Consider the following 20151-nt stretch of genomic DNA (forward strand, 5'->3'; position numbering starts at 1 on the left):
GCATTAATTAATTACTATAAAAGTATTCTATGTCCCTTTAAAATTAAGAGCAATAAAAAATTACCCTAGACAGAAAAATAGGTAAAGTAACCATGTATTTGGCATTGTTTAAAAGAAATGCTTTGCCCTTCATAATTCTGAGATCACTGTGGAGAGCTGCAATCATAATCAAATACTAAAATCAGAGTTCTGACTCCTTTCTCAAGTAAGATTTACTAAAAGGAAGCTTGAGTGTGTGTGCGCGGAGGGAGACATGGCTGTATATTGTGATAGCATTCCCCTAACTTGAATACAATTCTACTATTACCAACTGTCAAGATTTTACCTCCTTAGATCCTAGTTTTTCTCACTATGAAACTTCCCTTGAGAATCCCAATTCTAGTCATTTTAGATATTTTAGACACATTCTCTCAGGAACAGGATTCGAGGGTATACTGGCAAAGAAGTAAGGACATGAGACCAGGAAAGGAAAGTAGGTCCCCCACCCCACCCGCAAAAGATGTGTTATCAAGGAAGCTCCTACTGTAGGTAATTGGAGCCTATTCCCACTAAGGAATTCCATGATTCTTATAGAGTACTTACCACAAGACTTAGCTACCTTGAGATTAGGGGTGCTGAAGTATTTGGCTATCAACTCCCATCAGTCATTGGTTAGACTGATGGGGATGGCACTAGGTCTTCAGCCACTTCTGCCATTTGTGGGTTCTAGTGTTCTTGACATAGAGGTGTATGTGTGTGTGTGTATACATGTGTGTATGCACAAATGTCTGTAGAGGTCAGTCTTGGTGTGTGTGTGTGTGTGTGTGTGTGTGTGTGTGTGCATATGCTGGTATTGGGGCTTGAAATTGGGGCATGAGTGCTGTCCCTTAGCTTTTTTTGCTCAAGACCAGTGTTCTACCACTTGAGCCACACTTCCATTTCTGGTATTTTAGAGGTAAATAATTGATAAGAGTTTCATATACAGATTTGCCTACCTGAGCTAGCTTCAGATCCTCAGCTCTTAGCCTCCTGAGTAGCTAAAATGGCAGGCTTGAGCATCTAGCCCCTGGCCTCAAATGTTTTTAAATACACAGCAAAATCATAAGAAAACACTGATGACTCCATATTCACAGACTTACTTCATCTCCCACCACGTCTTCATCCATTGCTCTTGGGGAATCTCACCCCTAAAGACCATCCACCTCCACTTCTCTAGCATGAATGTGAAGGGCAGCGTTGCAACAATGGTGAGTGCTTGCTTGAGTAAGAAGTTTATTTCTGTCTCTAAAAAGGAAATAGAAAATGAAATTATCAAGATGAAACTCTCAATGGATGTTTTGTGTGCAAAATAATTTGCCTAATGTGAAGATATTATTCTACAAGATACCCTTAATTACATAAGCAATATTGGCAGTTAACATAATAACATGTATATATATTCACTTTTCAACTAAGGGATTTAAAGTAGGATGAAGCCCTGGAACTGAATGGATAAATAAAAATCTAAATGTTAACCCTAATCCTTATGTCTTTTATTCGTTTCCATGGTCTTCTTTAAAATGACTCCTTACCAGAGTTAATTAGGGCTATTTCATCTACTTTCCCAGTCATTCTGTTTATTTTTGAAAGCTCCATGAAGGCAGTGATTGTTAATGCCTCATTCAAGACTGTATATCTAGTCCAGTGTCTGCTACCTAATGTCCTCTGTGAGCCCTTGGTAAATAAGCAAACATGAGCAGATGTGGTGCAAAGCCAGTAAAGCAGGGAGAGGAAAAAATATTGGGCTACTACACAGTAGGCTAGTATAGATAAGGATAATGTACCGTATATTTCAAAATGTTAAAAGAGGGCTGATATATAGAGCAGTGAAAACTCACTTGCCCAGTATGTACCTGGTGCTGGGGTTGATCCTAAGCACTGCGAAAACAAAACACAAACACCGGAGAAAATAATTTGACCATTTCCACCATAGAGAAATGTTAAATCTGTGTGGGGAGATTTTATATATATATATATATATATATATATATATATATCAATATATCATAGACATATATGCATATACATATGTCTATATGTGTGTATATGTGTATATATGTATATATTTGCTCTGATTTAAACATTATATAATGTGACAAAAGGTCATGTTACTTCATTAGCATGTACAATTTTATGTACTAGCTAGGAATAAATTTAATTAAAAATATCAATCAGGCCATGTGCTGTTGGCTCATGCCTGTAATCCTACCTATTCAAGAGGCTGAGCTCTGGGGATCAAAATTGAAAGCCACCCTAGTAGGAAAGTCCATGTGACTCCTAAGTTAGAAGTGGGACTCAAGTGGCACAATTCCAGCCTCGAGTGAAAAAGCTAAGGGACAAAGCCCAGGCCTTGAGTTCAAGACCCAGAACAAGGGGTGAAACAGCCCATAAAATCCACAGATAACCAAAATAGTGCAATGGACTTGAAATGTACTACCTTTTCCTTAGCAAGAACTGAAAATGCTTTTAAGACATCATGGTGACTTTCCATTGGCCTACTTCCAGGCCCCTGTGAGATCACTAAGGGTCTGAAGCCAGTAATCAAGGCAAAGTGAACTGCCTAGACAGGACAGAGTTCATGACCTCATTGACCAAATGTTCCAGCCAATAGAGCTGATCAGTGTGCCATACATAAGAGCAAAACAAGAGCAAAGGAATATATGGAAGAGGAGAAAGTATTAAAGTCTAATTGCCCTTTTACAAAAAACTATAGTATAGTCACTGACAAATGGACATCTCTTGAACATTTTTGTGTTCCACCAGTCCAAGCCATCCACAGAAAGCAAAATAGACCACCTTGGTCAAGGTGAGCTGCCTCAAAGACTTGGAGGAATTATGTGGGTCTGAGGGGAAGCTACAGCTAAAACATGGCTTTCACTAAAAATAGAAAGGTTTCAGTGACTTTTACCACTCATTTTTGGAGTGCTTTCATCACTCATTCTTGAAAAATCCCCCCCAAATTCAAACCACACTTTGCTTTGCATTATACTGTGGGAAAGCCTTTTAAATCAGGATTCTGTTTTTAGATCTGCTACTATGTTGCTTTCTACTATGAACTAGTTTTCCTCCCTTATCTTTAGTTTCCTCCTTGGTAAAATGATTTTTTTGTAGTATCTGTTCCTGTTGTTCTAATCTTTGGGGGAAGTTTTTACCCAGGACCAGAATCTTCTACTCAGAAGCCTGACACTGATTAGAGGCGTGACCTTGGACAAAGCCTTTCAGTTGTATGGGATTATTTCAGCATCTTTAAAAAGCCCACCCAGTTTCTATTAGATATTTTTAGAGTCCCAATACCTTTCTTTCAGTTGATTCTCTTATTCCTCATTTAAAAATATAAAACCAGGGGGCTGGGAAGGTGGCTCAGTGGTAGAGCGCTTGCCTTGCATGCATGAGGCCCTGGGTTCAATTCCTCAGCACCACATAAGCAAAAAGAAAAAAGCCGGAAGTGGCGCTGTGGCTCAAGTGGTAGAGCGCTAGCCTTGAACTGAAGAACTGAGAGACAGCGCCCAGGCCCAGAGTTCAGGTCCCACGACTGGACCCCCCCAAAAACAGATAGATAGATAGATAGATAGTAGATAGATAGATAGATAGATAATAGATAGATAGATATAGATATAGATATAAAACAAGGACTGGAGAGGCAGTGAAGTCTGAGATTATTTCCCTAGCATGCACAAGGCTTGATATTCAATTCCCAGCCCTGGGAAAAAAAGTACAAACTGGAATGTTCTGATACATTAGTACCAGCATCAATATCCAGTTACCTGTACAGGTATGCTTTATATACTTTATGTAGAAAAAAAGGAAATATCTCATACACATGAAAATAAACACTTTTGCTCACCTTGGACTAATGAACCCCCTAATCATGAAAAAAAAATTACCATTATCTTCATGAAAATTGGGTGGCAGAAGACCAATAGATTTCAGATGCTTAGGTGTAACTGCAGAAAGTGACATGATTTCCCCAACAGCTTCGTGGAACCCTTCATTGGCTCCATTTCTTAGCAGGAAAGGTTGGGTGGCATATGCCATGTCATACTGGATGTGTCCCATCTCGTGATGAGCTGTGAGGAAGTTGTCCATTGTCACCTTTGTGCACATCTTGATTCTACACAAAATGGAAATTAAAACGAGTATTATTGAATTTCATTTAATCAATTTAATTCTGCTATAAGTTCACAAGTTTGGGTGGCATGTGTTCTCTTTCACAGTTGTAGGCACAACTGAAGTTTGAGTATCTACTTCTAATGTTCTTATAAATGGGTTGCCCAATATAAAGCAGTGAGCAGGGATGAATCCTAGTCTACTCACACACTAGTAGGAAGAAAATAAGCAGAGCCCTCTGCTACAAAAACTCCAAGGAAAGTGCTGTTTAAATAACTAGTGAACATGGCCTGTGGGCATAGCAATGAGGGAATGCAGGCACTGCCTCCTAAAAGCACCATGAAGGGCATAACTGAGGATGCAAAGAGCAATGAGACCTTGATCAATGTGGAGGAATTTGGAAGGAAGGCTGACATTCCAGGAAGTGCCCAGAGAAAAAGGCTTGAGAAAGAAGATGACATTCGGGATCCTTTAAGCATTTTAATATAGTCAGGATAGAAACATAGTCAAAGGGGCTCAACATCGAGACGGAGAAAATATTAGAATAAAGTCATGGAGTGGGTTATGGCCTAGGAAGCAAGAGTAGAATGGGAAGTAAGAGGGCCAAAGACATAGCCTTTGGACACTTCAGTACTGGGTGGGGGGAGGGGGGGGTGGGAAAGGAAGATGTCTCAGGAGAGACACAGAAAACACCCAGAGGTCAAAGGAATCTGAAAGAGCAGGATGAGGTGGAAGTCAATGAAAAATGACAATTGAATGACAACTGGTAAATACTATCTGACGCTGATGTGGCCCAATGAGATAAGAACTACATTTGGCAATTAGATGGTGGTTCTCTTTCAGCGTGGCAAGAGCATTTTCATTCAGGTAGGTGTAGGTATCACAATTTCATAGATTTCCAAATTAATTCTCCTACCATGCTAGTCATATCACCACTACTTAATACCCTTCACTGCCCAGTCATATACTCAACCTCCTTCATACACTCCAATATAACTCCAATCTGCCTCTTTCATACACTCCAATATAACTCCAATCTGCCTTTCTCACTTGATTTCTCTGTATTGATATAGTTGTATGTAAAAGTGTATGCTGGATAACTTCCATATAATTTTTCTTTTATGATATCGAGGCTTCTAACTTGCTAGGTAGGCATTCTACAATTTGAGCTGTGCCATCCATCTTTTTTGCTTTAGGCTTATTTGTTGTTGTTGGTCATGGGGCTTGAACTCAGGGCACTATCCCTCAGCTCTTCAGCTCAAGATGAGCACTCTTCCGCTTGAGCCACAGCACCACTTTGGTTTTCTAATGCTTTATTGGAGATAAAAGTCTCACAGACTTTCCTGGCCGGGCTGGCTTTGAACCGTGATCCTCAGATCTCAGCCTCCTGAGTAGCTAGGATTACAGCCGTGAGCCACCGGTGCCTGGCACCTTAGTTATTTTCTAAATAGAGGCTCACTTTTATACCTGAACCCACATGGCCTGCACTGCAATTACATCCTTACTTACTTATCTCCATTCACTGCTCTAGCCTTGCTCCTACTTGCCTGAGTGTTCTCTTTCAATAAAGCACTTCTTAAAAAGTCTCTGATTTAAGCTAGAGAACCCACCTTAAACACACAAGCCTTCAACCTGGGAAATACTGTCCTAGTTTTATGAATAAGGAAAGTGAAACCCAAGAGGGTTAAATTCATTGTCCAAGGTTGCTTACTCATTAAGAGACACACCTGGGTTTCCAAAGCTTTTGTCCCTTCAGCCACATCATACAGATTAGCCTTCACATATTTGTTATTCTAGCCTAACTTGAATTATTCTTGCTGAGTCTAATACATACAAGTCTGGCCTCGCTGATGTTCTCCCACCCTGCTATGTCTTCCCAGTTGTCTGTCCAGCCTCTTCTTGCACATTAAGCCCAACTCTAATGCCAAACAAAAAATATCTGATCCAGATGTGGCCAAGTGTCCTCTTAGGACACATCCCTTTCTCCTTTTTAGCCTAGCTTGTTATTCATCCACTTATCCAATCACATCTACAAGGCAAAGCACAGAGGAGGATCAACTTCTGATTCACATATTGCCTTCCTTCATGACTTTGAGAATTGAATTGGCATATAATAGTTTCAATGAAGCAAATTGGCTAAAGGTTCATTTAGTGCCTTTTTGGTAATATTTGCCTGGGAAAACCATCTATGCTTTCATGGATTCCCAGCCTTATTCCAAGGAGCTTTTGCTTATCTCTTTTGCACTCAGAGAAAAAGAGAAGTAATCCCTGACTTCACTGTTTCCCATTGAAGTATCTGCACCATAAATAACAGACCAATTACCTGAAATCGCCCTTCCCCAGGTCCCAAGCTGTAGGGTGGCAGACCACTTTTCTGTTGTCTCCTGGCTCAGTTAGCATGGAGTTTTCCCAGAATCCTTGAGTCATTTTAGGAAGGCCAACAGACACAAAGAACTTCTCTGCTTCCTTGAATATCCTATCTGCATCCCAGGCCTGGAAGCAAAAAGCAAATAACAAATAATGTTTGATACCCGCATTTAACATTTCAGTTGGATCCATCCATTAGCATAATCTGTGCATATAGAAATTTAACAACATATATGGACATATTTGAAATGTTTATACTCTTTTCCTTTCTTAGGAAATTACCAGAAGTTAAATCAAAGTATTTTTTTTTTGCTGGGCCTGGGACTTGAACTCAGGGCCTGAGCACTGTCCTTGAGCCTCTTTGTGCTCAACAGTGGCACTCTATCACTTGAGCCACAGTGCCACTTCCAAATATTTCTGAGTAGTTTATTGGAGATAAATGTCTCATGCACTTTCCTGCCTGGGCTGGTTTCCAAGTGAGATCCTCAGATCTCAGCCTCCCGAGTAGCTAGCATTACAGGTGTGAGCCCCCAGCACCTGGCTTACATTGAGTACTATTTTTAATAGTAAAAAAAATGTAGAAATAATCATCAGAATAATTCAATAAATAATAATACCATTATAGAAGGAAAATTGTGTGGCCAGCTGAATTATATTTAAAGGATTTTAATGATATTATAAAATATAATTTAATAGAAAGTAAAATATAAAAACACAAATTTGGAATTCATCCTGATGAGGAAATGCATGAAAATGTTAGCAGTAGAGGAAGTGAGATTACATGTGATATTTTAAAAATTATTTTCCACTAGTTGGAATTGAGGCCAGGCCACACACATTCTAGACAAGTGTTCTGCTACTGAGCTACACACCCAGGTCATTTTTTGTTGTTGTTATATTTCAAGTACAAACAAAAACACAATGATTTTCAATTTTCTATTTACTAAAGACTTCAGCTCAATGCAAAAATAATTGATCAAATCAAGGACCTGATTGGGGGTTAGGGCCTTGATAGAAGACACATTAGAGTGGACATGAAGGCACCAGCCTTTACGGGAAAAAAAGGTTCAGATGTGGCCTAAAAGCCCATTAGTTAGTTGGGCCTTGGCTTCATGATGCATATGGGACCTAAACTTTCATAATGTTTTAGAACTGGAGAAAGACAGTCATGGGTATCTGCCATCTAGCAAATTCTTCTTGAAACTGATGTCTCAGGAGACAGCCAACCTTGCTTAGGACATAAGGCCTATATCAGAAAAAAATAAGTTTGTGTAATTGATAAGTAGTTCAGGAATCATTTTTAGTAACATGGAAAAACTGTCTCTGATCTTGGACACTAGCCAAGTTTAGTTTTCTCCTGTATCAACCCTGGGAGTAAGAAATCGAATAGAAATTGTGTGTTATTTTAAATTAAAATTCAAAAGTATAGTATCAGGCTGGAGACGGAGCTCAGTGATAATGCTGTCTTCTGGATTCACAAAGCCCAGCATTAAAGGCAATTGATACTGATTGTGACAATCTTCTTTGAGTTAATTTTAACTAATGCATAAAGATATTAAAATGTACATATTTCTGGGGTACCATGTGATGGTCTGATACAAGTATCTATTATATAATGTTCAAATCATGGTAAACATATCTAGCTCATTTATAATCTTTTTATTATTTATTTATGTGCTGTCTTGCAGATCGAACCCATGGCCTTGTGCATGCTAAGCAACACTTAGCTATAAACTTAGCTAGTTCATTTCTTGAAAATTTTTGAGATTTTTTTAGCTTTTTCAAATACGCAATACATTATCATTATCTCTAGTCAATAAACTGTGCTATATAGCACACTAGAAATTCTGACTTCTACTTAACTTCCATGCTTCTCTCCCCTCTACTGTCCTCAGCCTCTAGTAACTGCCATTCTACTCTCAATTCTATGAGAGAAACATGCAGTTCTTGACTTACTGTGCCTGGCTTTTTTCTCTTAACATAATGTTCTCCACTTCTATCCATATTGTTGCAAATGACAGGGACTCATTCTTTTTATGACTGAATATTATTCAACTGTGTTTGTGTGCTACATTTTCCTTATCCATGCATCAATTGGTACACTTACACTGTTTCACTTTCTTGGCTATTATGAATAGTGCTTCAATAAATATAAGTACAGATTCTCTTCAACACGCTGATTTAACTTCTGTTGGATATTTTCCCATCATTGGGATATCAAATTTCTAGATCATATTATTATTTTTTATTGGTCATGGGGCTTGAACTCTAGGCCTGGGCACTGTCCCTCAGTTCTTCAGCTCAAGGGAAGCGCTCTACCACTGGAGCCACAGTGCCACTTTTGGTTTACTGGTGGTTTATTGGAGAGGAGTCTCATGGACCTTCTTATCCAGGTTAGCTTTGAACCGTGATCCTCAGATCTCAGCCTCCTGAGTAGCTAGGATTACAGACATGAGCCACCGGCGCCTGGCCTATTATTAATTTTTTGAGGAAGTGCTATACTGTTTTCAACAATGGCTATGTTAATTTTCAATCCCAATATCAGTGTGAAAGGATTACTTTTGGTTCATATTCTCACCATCACTTGATATTTAGGTATGCTTACTGGAATAAGGTCATATTTTAAAGTGGGTTTTGATATACATTTCCCTTATGTTTGTTGACAAAATTTTTATATAACTATTGATTACTCGCCTTATTTTGAGAAATTTCTAAGTGTGGGGTCCATTTTTTAAAGTTGCTTATATATTTTGGATATTAATACACAACATTGTCATATATTGTATTGATGTCATATAAAGTTCCCAGTATTTTCTCCCATTTTGTGGGTGGTCATGCTATTGTGTAGGCTGTTCCCTTTGCTAGGCAAAAGGTTTTTATTATTTTTGGTTTTTCCTTTTTTGCCCTGTGCCTTTGGATTATGTTAACAGAGACTTTCTTATTCCAGTGTCCTCAAACAAATTCTCTTCTTTCTTCATCTAGTCATTTGAATGAAGAATGGATTGATGAATTAATGAATAAAGAGAAAAACAAAGTCAAAATATTGGAATTTCTGAGTTCAATTGTTATTTGCCATTATGTATGTAACTTTGGGAAAATCATTTGCTTGAGCCTCACTTAACAGCACAGAATTCTAATAATACCCGTTCTCATAACCTCATAAATAACATTAGAACAGGTGGGATGGGAAAACACTTTGGAAAAGGGACAGACTAACATAAAAGTGGGCATCTGCTGCTGTTCAACTGCAAAAAAGGTTGAGGAAAGCTGCAAGAGTCTGGAGGAGTTGCAGCCTTAAGTTATTATTCTGTGAACATCTTCCTAGAGTATGTTATATAAAGATGATTGTTCTTAGCTGGGCACAAGTGGCTCATGCCTGTAATCCTAGCTACTCAGGAGGCTGAGATCTGGGCAGGAAAGTCTGTGAGACTCTTCTTTCCAATAAACTACCAGAAAACCAGAAATGGTGCTGTGGCTCAAGTGGTAGAGAACTCACCTTGAGCTGAAGCTCAAGGGACAGTGCCCAGGCCCAGAGTCCAAACCCCGCAACTAACAAAAAAAAAAAAGAAAAAAGAAAAGAAAAAAGATGTCCATTATTATATTACTATATACAGATTTTAAACTGTTAACAAGCAAATGTTCATCATCTGAATAAATGTTGAAGGCAAATGGAAGTGTGAATACTAATTCTATACAGAAATACAGAATTTAATTGAACAAGGAAAATATGTAATTAAAATTCTAATATGATTGCATTGATAGAAAGAAAATAGAATTTAAACAATTGTATCATGGTGATAAGAAAATGTGTCTTAAAAAGTTCGTTACCAGTGGCTAACTCCATAATCTTAGCTATTTGGGAGGCTGAGACTGGGAGGACCAGGGATCAAGGGCAGCCTTTGGAAGGAAAAAGTCCACAAGGCCCTTCTCAACTAAGATCAGGGCACAGTCATGTTTACCTGTTATCCTAGACAGGATAAAAAGCCAAAAATAGGCAGGCAACAGACCAGACACTTTCCTGCATGGGAAGCAAGACCCCATGAAAATAATAAGCAATACCAAAAAAAGAGTGAAAGTGTAGCTCACTGGTAGAGTATCTGCCTGACAAGTGTGAGGTCTCAAGGTCATACCCCAGTACTGCCAAAAGTAAAAGAAAAAAAAGGAAAGAGCATGATTTAAATGGTTCTAATATTTTAACAATAATGATTTAATATGAAAATATATTCTTGCTACTATTCACAAACAATACTGACTGATTAATCAGCAACCGTATCAACACTATACTATTATTCAAGGTACTTGAGGTCACTGGCATTGGAAACTACTTTCCTGGAAAAATACATTTAAGTTAACTTGAATTTTTTTATTATCATGATTTCACACACAAAAGATATAAACTAAAGGGAGGCGCACAAAGAATACAATTGAGAACTGAGAATGTTTTTAAGGCTTCATCCTACCTGCTGTACCATTGCATCAGTAATATCAATGTTTGGCTTCTGTTCAAAGGGAATGACCAAAGAATAAAGATTTGTCCAAAATCTACCCCACATATCACCTATTTGAGACAAAGAAAGCACATTAGTAATATAACAATGATAGCACAAGACAGTCCAAACTTTATAATGTGCATGAGGTTGAATTGCAAAACAATCTGGTTTCTCTGCTTCCTTTTTAATGCATCTGTTTTTCTTATTTCTTTCTCTAATTTTAAATTCCAGAATTTCCTTCTTCTACCTCTTTTATGACACTAAAATGGCAAGGAAGTATGTGGTTAGGCAAAGGTTGTTAGTGAATCAGCCCAGTTTCTTCCATTTTAAATTACCAATCAAAGGTGCAATTTATTAAAATATATGGAATACACAGCAAGTATAGATTAGAAATTTATATAAGCTCCAATTCATGTTACAAATGCCTCATATTGGATTTTAAATGATCATATAAGATCATTATTCAAAACTTCTAAGAAAGCTAAGCTTTATTTTTATTATTATAATAATATATTTAACTGGGTAAGCACATATGCAGAAAACTTCAATCTACTATCAAGAGCACCAAAGAAACAAGGCAGCACAACTACGTGAAGAATACTCCAGTTAGTACATTTTAAAATAAATAAAATGTAATAGAGATAGTGAAAGGAGAGGCTGAAATGTGGGTGAATATGACTGAAGTACTTTACAAGCCTTAAGAAAACTATTAATGAAGCCCCTTGGCACAGTTAATATATGCTAAGAGAGAACAATTTTTAAAAGCATATCTTTCATAGAAGTATATATATTATACCTATGTGTGTGTGTGTGTGTGTGTGTGTGTGTGTGTGTGTGTGTGTGTGTGTGTGTGTATCAATCATTAGGCTGAAGTAAAAGACCAGTAAAAGAGCCAAAATGGCCCACAAGTAGAATGGCATGTCTTCTAAAACACAAACATGACCTTCAGCTAAATTGATAAAATGATAGTGCCTACAATAAAGGCAGATATGATATTGATTTGTCTGTTTGCTGAACTTTACCTAAAATAACTGTTCTGGTCATGACAATTAGATAAATTATAGCTCATGCAACAGATAAGAAAAGTTGGGTTTGAAGGAATGGCTACAAATCTGTATACTATATTCAACATGAAGTAAAAAGAAAACAGTACATACATAATATACATGATTATAACAATAACACTCACTAAAGTGTAATAAATATAACCTAGGCTAATGCTATGCTTTGTCATATATGATGGTTGTTTATGTAGATCTGTAAGGTCATCTTGTAAAAGAATGAACATATTCTGAGTAACTTAATAGCATGGAAATAGTAGAAATCGCTAAAAGGCATTAGAAGTCTGCTTGGCTGTAAGAAGGGATGCTATGTTTTCATGGCACAAAATTTTCTGATACCTCTATTTTATTTTGCCTTGGATGCAATGGTCAAAGAGAGGAGGATAACCATTTTCCTTTATCTATTACTCATGTCATGCCAAACCAAGTACTTTTCAGCAAGACTTATTGGCATAGTTTATAATGGACTCCAAAAGCATTCCCTGAGGTCATACTTTGATTGTAGAAAGCCTTACTCTCACTCCTAACCACTAGTCTGTCAAGTTTCATTCCTCTAACAATACGATACTTAAATCCCAAATTTTCCACAAGAGGTTAGTTAACCAACTTGAATCCTAAAAATTCTTTCCCTCATTTCTGTGCTTGTTTTAACCTGGAATTCCTTCTCCAGTTATCTTTAAAATCTCCTTCATCCTTTGGATTGGAACCAACATAATAACTCTTTATGAAAAATTAGTGATACAATAAGGACTTGATATTGATTTTCTGTTGAAGCAAGTGCATTCAAAATGTGACTTCTATGTTGCAGAATTTTCCAAAAGTTTTATGTTAGGCTTTACTCCAAAAAATCATGTTATTCATGTCTAAGATTTCTAAGATGGTAAAGAATAGGAGGAATTCCTACTGTTTCTTACCAAGTAAATGAGCAGGAAGGCATCCAGTTGGATTGATATGAGAAGGGTAAATATCCATCAGCTTTGCTCTCACATAAGCATGGAGATGCTCATATAATGGTTTAATCTGAAAGATCCAGAAAAAAAGTTTAAGACCAAAAGTAGCTAATTTAAATTTACAATGCCACCTCTAGAAATAAGAGCTTCTTTATATGAGCAGAATTTCTCTAAAATATTTTTTCTCCTATCAAATATTCTAGATAGTTTGAAAGCATCCCTTTTCTCCATATATTAGGATGGCTAGCCCCACTACCTCTATCTAAAAGAATAACTGAAAGAATAGAGATTCAAAACTGGAACAAGTTGCAAAACAGTCATTTTAACACATTACCTGTTTAGTTTTTTGTAAGATTCTCACTTCCTATATATTCTTAAGCAGAGCAGTATGACATAGAGCAGATGACATAGCAGATGAAATCGTGGTATTAATTGTCCCACAAAAGGAAGTAGAGATTACTCTTCTGCTTATGAAGAAAGACTGTTAGCCTCAGATATCTCACATCATAATATCATACCTTCTTATGGTCTCTATTCATTATAATTACTATTAATAATAAGTAACTGACACAAATGAAAACAGATCATCTGTAAGGGCTGCCCTATTAGTCTCAATTTTTTTCAATTTCTGATATTATAAAATTCTACAAGACTTGGATAATCCCTATGTTAAGACCAATTCAGAATGCTTCTGGCAATTGTCACTGTCTCCTGTCCATAGTTCCTCAGTTACCTCTGCAAAGGTACGTTCCACGTCCTCAATCAACTGGTTGCGATTATAGTTATAGCCGTCTGCCCCCTCTGCTTCATAATCCCCTCTCCAATAATCTCCATAGTCTTCATAATCTTTTGCAAAAAGAGAAAGAGAACATAAGGGAAAGAAGAGAGAGAGAATACAGATGACATAAATTAGTCTTGCTGGGAAGTTAATAGAAATCTAAAGGTTTATCACATTTTTATTCACTCAAAGGCATAGGAATGAATGACAAGACTAAATAATTCTGTTAAGCACTTGTTTTATGTCAGAAGTTTCAACTATCTCAGTTAATAAGCACAAAGCCAGTTTATCATGTTATAGTCCTCATTGTACAGATTAGTAACATGTTTGGGGTTTGGGGGTGGTATTGAGTTTTGAACTCAGAATTTCATGCTTCACTCTGGTGCCCTACCACTTAAGCAAAGCCTCTAACTCTATATATTTTAAAACATCTAATTCTTAGAATAATTTTGGGCTTGGTGTTAGTGGATCACATCTGTAATCTTAGCTACTCAGGAAGCTGAGATCTGAGGATCTCAGTTCGAAATTAGCCTGGGCTAGAAAGTCCATGAGACTTTCGTCTACAATTAAACACCAAAGAGCTTTGGCTAAAGTGGTAGATCAGTAGCCTCAAGCAAAAATAGCTCAGGGATAGCACAAAGGCCTATAGAAGAAAATGGCAATGCAATTGAATCTCTAATTTTTTAAACCCTCATCTTGTTCATGTCTTTTGCTGTTGTTGTTGTTTGTCATGGGGCTTGAACTCTGGGCCTGGGCACTGTCCCTCAGCTCTTAAGCTCAAGACTAGCACTCTACCCCTTGAGCCACAATGCTAGTTCTGGTTTATCTGGTGGTTACTTGGAGATAAGAGTTTCATGGACTTTCCTGCCTGGGCAGGCTTTGAACCACAATCCTCAGATCTCAGCCTCCCGAGTAGCTAGGATTACAGGCGTGAGCCACTATCACCACCCAGCTTGTTCAGTGTCTTATATTTTCGGATATGGTCTGAACTAATCTTAGACATTGTAACAGTGAGCCTGCGTTTTTTGTACATTATGTGTATACACAGCATACTTCTATGGGCTTTACTTAGTGTCTAACCATCAAGAAACACAAGCTTGTGTCAGAATATTCGCTAATAAATCTTACAAATGTATTTTAACCATATTTATTTTTGCTTTGTCAATGTATGATTAGGAAAATGAGAACATAGATGGATAGGTGAGCTTTTATTAAAAATTAATAAAAGCTACCATCTACAACTTCCTTAAGGCTTGTGCAGATGAAGTTAAGTGACAGTAGGAGAAATTAGAAATAATGTTTTCTTATTCAAACCCAGGGGGCAGTGAATCACCAAAGCATAGTTTTTCATAATATCATGAATTCAGCTTATTAATGCAGGAGAAAAAGGCAAAAACTTTGAACATTCCTTCCTATGGTAAGGTATTTTGTGACTGCCTGAGTTATAATTACATCTGCAGAAAACAAAAGTCTTCCAGTCTAAAGTAATCTGACTTTTTTTTGGCACATCACCCTGAGGTAGACACACAAATGACCTTTGAGAATGAACTGTAGCCAGGGTTTAGGTAAGGGATATTGTCTCTGTCTTCATCCTATCTGAGAAATAATCCTGGACAGTTCGTTTGAGAGTTGAATCTTATTCCTTAGCTCTTTAAACTATAGAGCTCCAATGGACCTTCTTGTGCTCCAGTAGTTTCTTCTTGAGACAGGTAGCCTGAATTGTTTAGCAAGTGATTGTTGTTCATCCATTGGGGAAAGGTTTGGTAATGCAAGAGCAATGACTGCGTAGAAAGGTAGAGAGTGTCTACAGACCAGCACACTTACTGTTTGCTCTTGCCATCTCATTTTTCAGAACCACATATTCTTCATACAATGGTCTCAGCTGCTTGCCAACCTCAGACCTCCAGCCTTCCCATACCCAGAGCCTCTCACTGTAGTCAGTGCTCTTAGCCATTATGTCATCCAAACCTGTTAGCCCAAAGTACCCAAAAGAAAATTAACTTGTGAACTTGTAAAACTTTCATCTATAAGCAACTATAGGAACTTGAAGGAATTAAAAGTAAGTTTGGCAGACATAAAGATCATAAAATATTTAATTGAAATATTGTGATTCATTTCCTTGCCTTTCTATAAGTCCAAATATATCCACAGAGCAAATGTACCAATGAAAAACATTTAATTACTAACTTGAATGCTATAGAATTTACAATGGGGGTTTTCAAAGTTAAAATTATTTGTGTGTTAACACTCACATATTTGAAACCTTATCATCTTTGGATTACCTGTGCAAAAAGTACAATGCCCTCATCTAAAGTCAATCTCATTTTTAAAACTTGAGAGTAAAAACTCATTACTCTGAGTTAATAGCTTACCCGGTTCCAGTAATAAGCACTCCTGTGGATTATTTGGGTTACAAACTGTTCCTGTGCTGTAAATGGTGCTCATTTTATTTAGAATTGTGTTTAACTGAAATGAAATATAATAAGCAATGTTAGAAATGGAATTTTAGTATAATGTTAACATAAAATATGTCCTTTTGGTCAGGTGGTTTTTGATGTCTCAAAACTATTTCTTCTTCTTTGCTATGTGTCTTCATGTACGGAGGGAAGGAATAGATCCCTTAAATTTCCCCACTGTAAACTTTAGTAAAGCCTACAAGCACAAAATAGATGTTAAATAGTTGAGATGAACAGATCTACCAAATCCCAAAGAACATTTTCACATCCATCATATAATGAAAAATGCACTTTTGTTTCATTCAGAATTTGTTGAACCTCTATTATACTCTGACAATTCTGAAGTGGGAAAAAAAACCCTCAAGGACCCCAAAATCATGACACAGTAAAGCAATCTTGAAAGTAGTAGCTGCATAACAGTTTGCCAAGAATGATAGCTGGTGACAGAATGACTGTCACTAAAAAGTGATGTGGCAACATTGGCAGGGGAATGGGGGAAGAAGGACTCACATCCTAGATATTCAAGAATGCTTCAAGAAGAAGAACCATTAGAACATTGTTGCCAAAATAGGACTTGATCAGGTAGATTAGGGAAGCAGGAGACAGAATCTAAAAGATGAGGGGAGGTTAGAAAATAGATGGCATTTTCAAGAGGTACTGAGATGTTCACTGAAACTGGAGAGATGATGCTCACTGTGGTAAGCAGTGAACATGAGACTGGAGAAGTAAGGAGAGGCCTGATCACAAGGGATAGTCTACACCATAATAATTGAAACTTTAGTTTGCTTCCATTCTGTAATAAGTACAGAAATTCAGAAAGTAAATGTTTCTCAACTTTTTAAACAATTTGATATTTCTATAACATCTAAGCAGTAATCAAGCAACTTAACCATATGCTGGTCTGTGACAGACTGCAAAAAAGAATGGAGGGAAGAATAGAGGGAGAAAGGAATTGGGGGAGGAGGGAGAAAGGGAGAGAGAGAGGAATAATCCTCTCCCACAAATGATTAAAGAAGTGCTGGATTAAAGGTCCTGTTTCCTCTTTTCCTAATACTGTCTTTTAATACTCTTTCATTCTTTTAGAGTCATTAACCTAAGACATAAAGTAGATACCATGCTTAAAACTTCTGCAAGATCCCATACTCCAACCAATAAATCTGAACATCTTACTATGGCACCAAACACCTCATGGTCTCTTTATTTGCTTTTTCATCCCCCTCCCCTGTCCTTCCTCTCCATTGAACCCATGCATTCTTGAGTTTTCCTTCTTCTCCAATACTTAAGCTCTTGCTCGCAGTTAAGTGGTTTTCAATCTTGGCTACACATCAGAATTATTCTTTTAAAAATAGAATGTCCAAGTTCCATGCTAGGCTGGGTTAGACTGTCTAGAGTCAAATGGACAAGGTTTCTCATGGTTTCCTTTGTGGAAAAGATGAAGAAATATACAATGGGTAAGATAAAGTGGATTAATAACTACTGGAATGACTTGCCCCAAAGAATGCAGAATAATAAATATCAACTTGTAGAAACAAATACCATATGGTTTTATCTCTGTCCTTATCATGTCTTTTTATTTTTATAAATGCAGATTAGGACATACAGAGTTCCAGAAGACAAGTAACTGAGAAAGAAGACTTTGATGTAACATAGTTGAATATTTTAGATAAAAATATTTCAATAGTCTATATCAGGGATCTGCAAACTGTGGTCTCCTGCCTGTTTTTATAAACTTTTGTTGGAAGACAGCCACATCTATTCACTTATGTATTATCTATGACTGATTTCCTGCTTCAATGGCAAAGTTGACTAGTTGTGACACAGACAACATGTCCTGAAAACCCTAAACTTTTTTCTATCTATCCCTTTATAGAAATAAAACAGCTAGATAACTCCTGGGCCAAAGGAATGGGATGCTAGAGATTAAACAGGGGTGAATAGAGACCTTATTGAGTTTCATCAGACTGAGAATAGAAATTTTAATGTGCCATAATACGGAATTATTAGTGCAAGAAGTTTGGAGACTTCATTGATATCTGTCTATCCAAAATTAAAATCTATAGTCCTAGACTGCCTTAGTAGGCATAGCCCATGGAGTGAAGAATGTCACGTTCCTGCTCATGTCAGTCCAAATCAGAACTGAGTCTTCTTTCGCTCTGAAAATTAAAACAAAATTTTGGCTTGGATGATAAATTCTACGAACACCTTATATAGGCACAGAGTTCTTTTTAATGTCTGAGTCACTATCGTTGTAGATTAAGGAAGAAGCCATGAGTGATACTCCTGTTCAATATTTCCCAAACATTTTAACTCTTGGAGTCAGTGCTAAAATGTTCACAAACATACCCGTTTGCTCTTGTCTTCTGAGAGTGCTGAAGACCCACTCTGCTGAAGGAACTGCAATTGGCGTTTGAGAATGGGGTTCTGAATTTCTTGTAGGGAATATATTTTGGCAAGCTTTGCCTGTTCTTCATAAAAAGCAGACCATATGGCCCCAGCTTCATTCTGAAAGGACAAAAAAAAGTTGAAGTTGGACAGAAGATCTAGCCTAAAGAACATCTGGTGAAACATCTACCATTTCCTGAGTGGCTTGTTCCTCTGCTTTGCTGAAGGTCAAGGTTTAGGTTAAGAGTGACCAGGCCACTCTTAGGCCACTTTCTTTCTGGCCAAGTGCCTAGTTTTTCCCAAGGGTCCTGTCCCCAGAACTGGAAGTGAATTCTCACAGATAACTCACACTGTGAGGCCCTGCAACTTATGGCCTTAGTGTTATGATGTGGGTGAATTGGCTAAGAATTCAAGGATGAGTGCTCTAAAAGGAGAACCCAGTAGATCTCAGATTGGACATAATGGGAATCTTGTCCCTCCTGACCACTGGAGCCATGGGAAATGAAAAACAGGTCATAGTACACTCCTAGGTATCAAGACAGCACAGGGATTCTGATCTTAATTTTTGATCTTTAAAGAAAGTTTCTCAGAAAATGGTAATTAAGTAACCCTGTTGATTTTTCTACAAGCAAAGGAAACTAATAAGCAAATGAGGATTCCAGGATATACCTGCTCCCCTGTTTTTCCCCTTTCTTTGTTTGTGGCAGGATTTTACTATATATGTCTTGGCCTCCTTGTGCAGTCTTCTCTCGATGCAAACATTCATTTCCATTTATCAAAGGCTCAAATGAACAACTGCGTTGTACATCATACTTCATTGGACCATAAAGAAGAGGTAGCATGTGTAGAAACTATCATCATCTCTACCTCAAAAATTAGGGGAATGAGGGACAGGGCAGGTAGCTTTTTCTAGGTCACATAGCTAGCAATTGAAAGAATTAGGGAGAAGTGGCGCTGTAGCTCAAGTGGTAGAGCGCTCGCCTTGAGCTGAAGAGCTGAGGGACAGCGCCCAAGCCCAGAGTTCAAGCCCCATGACCGACAAAAAAAAAAAGAATTAGGGAATCAAACTAGGTGTGGTTACATCTAGAGCAAATACTATGGACCATTGTTCTATAGAATGTGTTTGACACATCCTCTTCTTCCCTCTAGTTTGCATGAATGAGGAGTGAGCTATATGGGAAGAACAATTTGATCTACAGAACATACTATATCCTTCCCATCATTCACCAATCAATCCCTACTTTTCTTACTCCAGTCCAGGGTAATTTACTGTCAAGAAAAATTTCTGATAAAATGTTGGTATCAAGTTATGGTAATAATTTTATTCTTGACCCATTTTGGAAAATCCATATTTTCCCAAATGCTTCGGTCTTAGAACATTTTTATTATGCTATACATGTGAACTCTGAGGCCATCTGATTTGAGTTTTGTTACTAGCACTCTACAAATGTTGTACTTAATACCATCAAAAAGTTATTTTACGTTGCCTTGCATTTGGGCCCCATAGAACATAATATTCCTTCCCAAGTTCTTTGAATATTA

General features: G+C 37.5%; 1 protein-coding gene across 2 annotated transcripts in view; it reads right to left on the minus strand.

Moving 5' to 3' along the window:
• Ace2 (angiotensin I converting enzyme 2) overlaps positions 1 to 20151 on the minus strand; it is a 42226-nt gene that overhangs the window by 13549 nt on the left and 8526 nt on the right. For both annotated transcript variants that reach the window (XM_013032119.1, XM_013032118.1), the window contains exons 3-11: positions 18571 to 18729; positions 16144 to 16237; positions 15596 to 15739; positions 13727 to 13839; positions 12958 to 13063; positions 10953 to 11050; positions 6449 to 6618; positions 3903 to 4129; positions 1119 to 1263 (exon numbers count right to left, since the gene is read on the minus strand). In XM_013032119.1, the coding sequence (XP_012887573.1) occupies positions 1119 to 1263; positions 3903 to 4129; positions 6449 to 6618; positions 10953 to 11050; positions 12958 to 13063; positions 13727 to 13839; positions 15596 to 15739; positions 16144 to 16237; positions 18571 to 18729 (1256 nt within the window). The remainder of the gene's footprint in view (positions 1 to 1118; positions 1264 to 3902; positions 4130 to 6448; positions 6619 to 10952; positions 11051 to 12957; positions 13064 to 13726; positions 13840 to 15595; positions 15740 to 16143; positions 16238 to 18570; positions 18730 to 20151) is intronic.

Source organism: Dipodomys ordii, unplaced genomic scaffold (genome assembly GCF_000151885.1).
Source record: "Dipodomys ordii isolate 6190 unplaced genomic scaffold, Dord_2.0 Scaffold150, whole genome shotgun sequence".
Taxonomy (NCBI): domain Eukaryota; kingdom Metazoa; phylum Chordata; class Mammalia; order Rodentia; family Heteromyidae; genus Dipodomys; species Dipodomys ordii.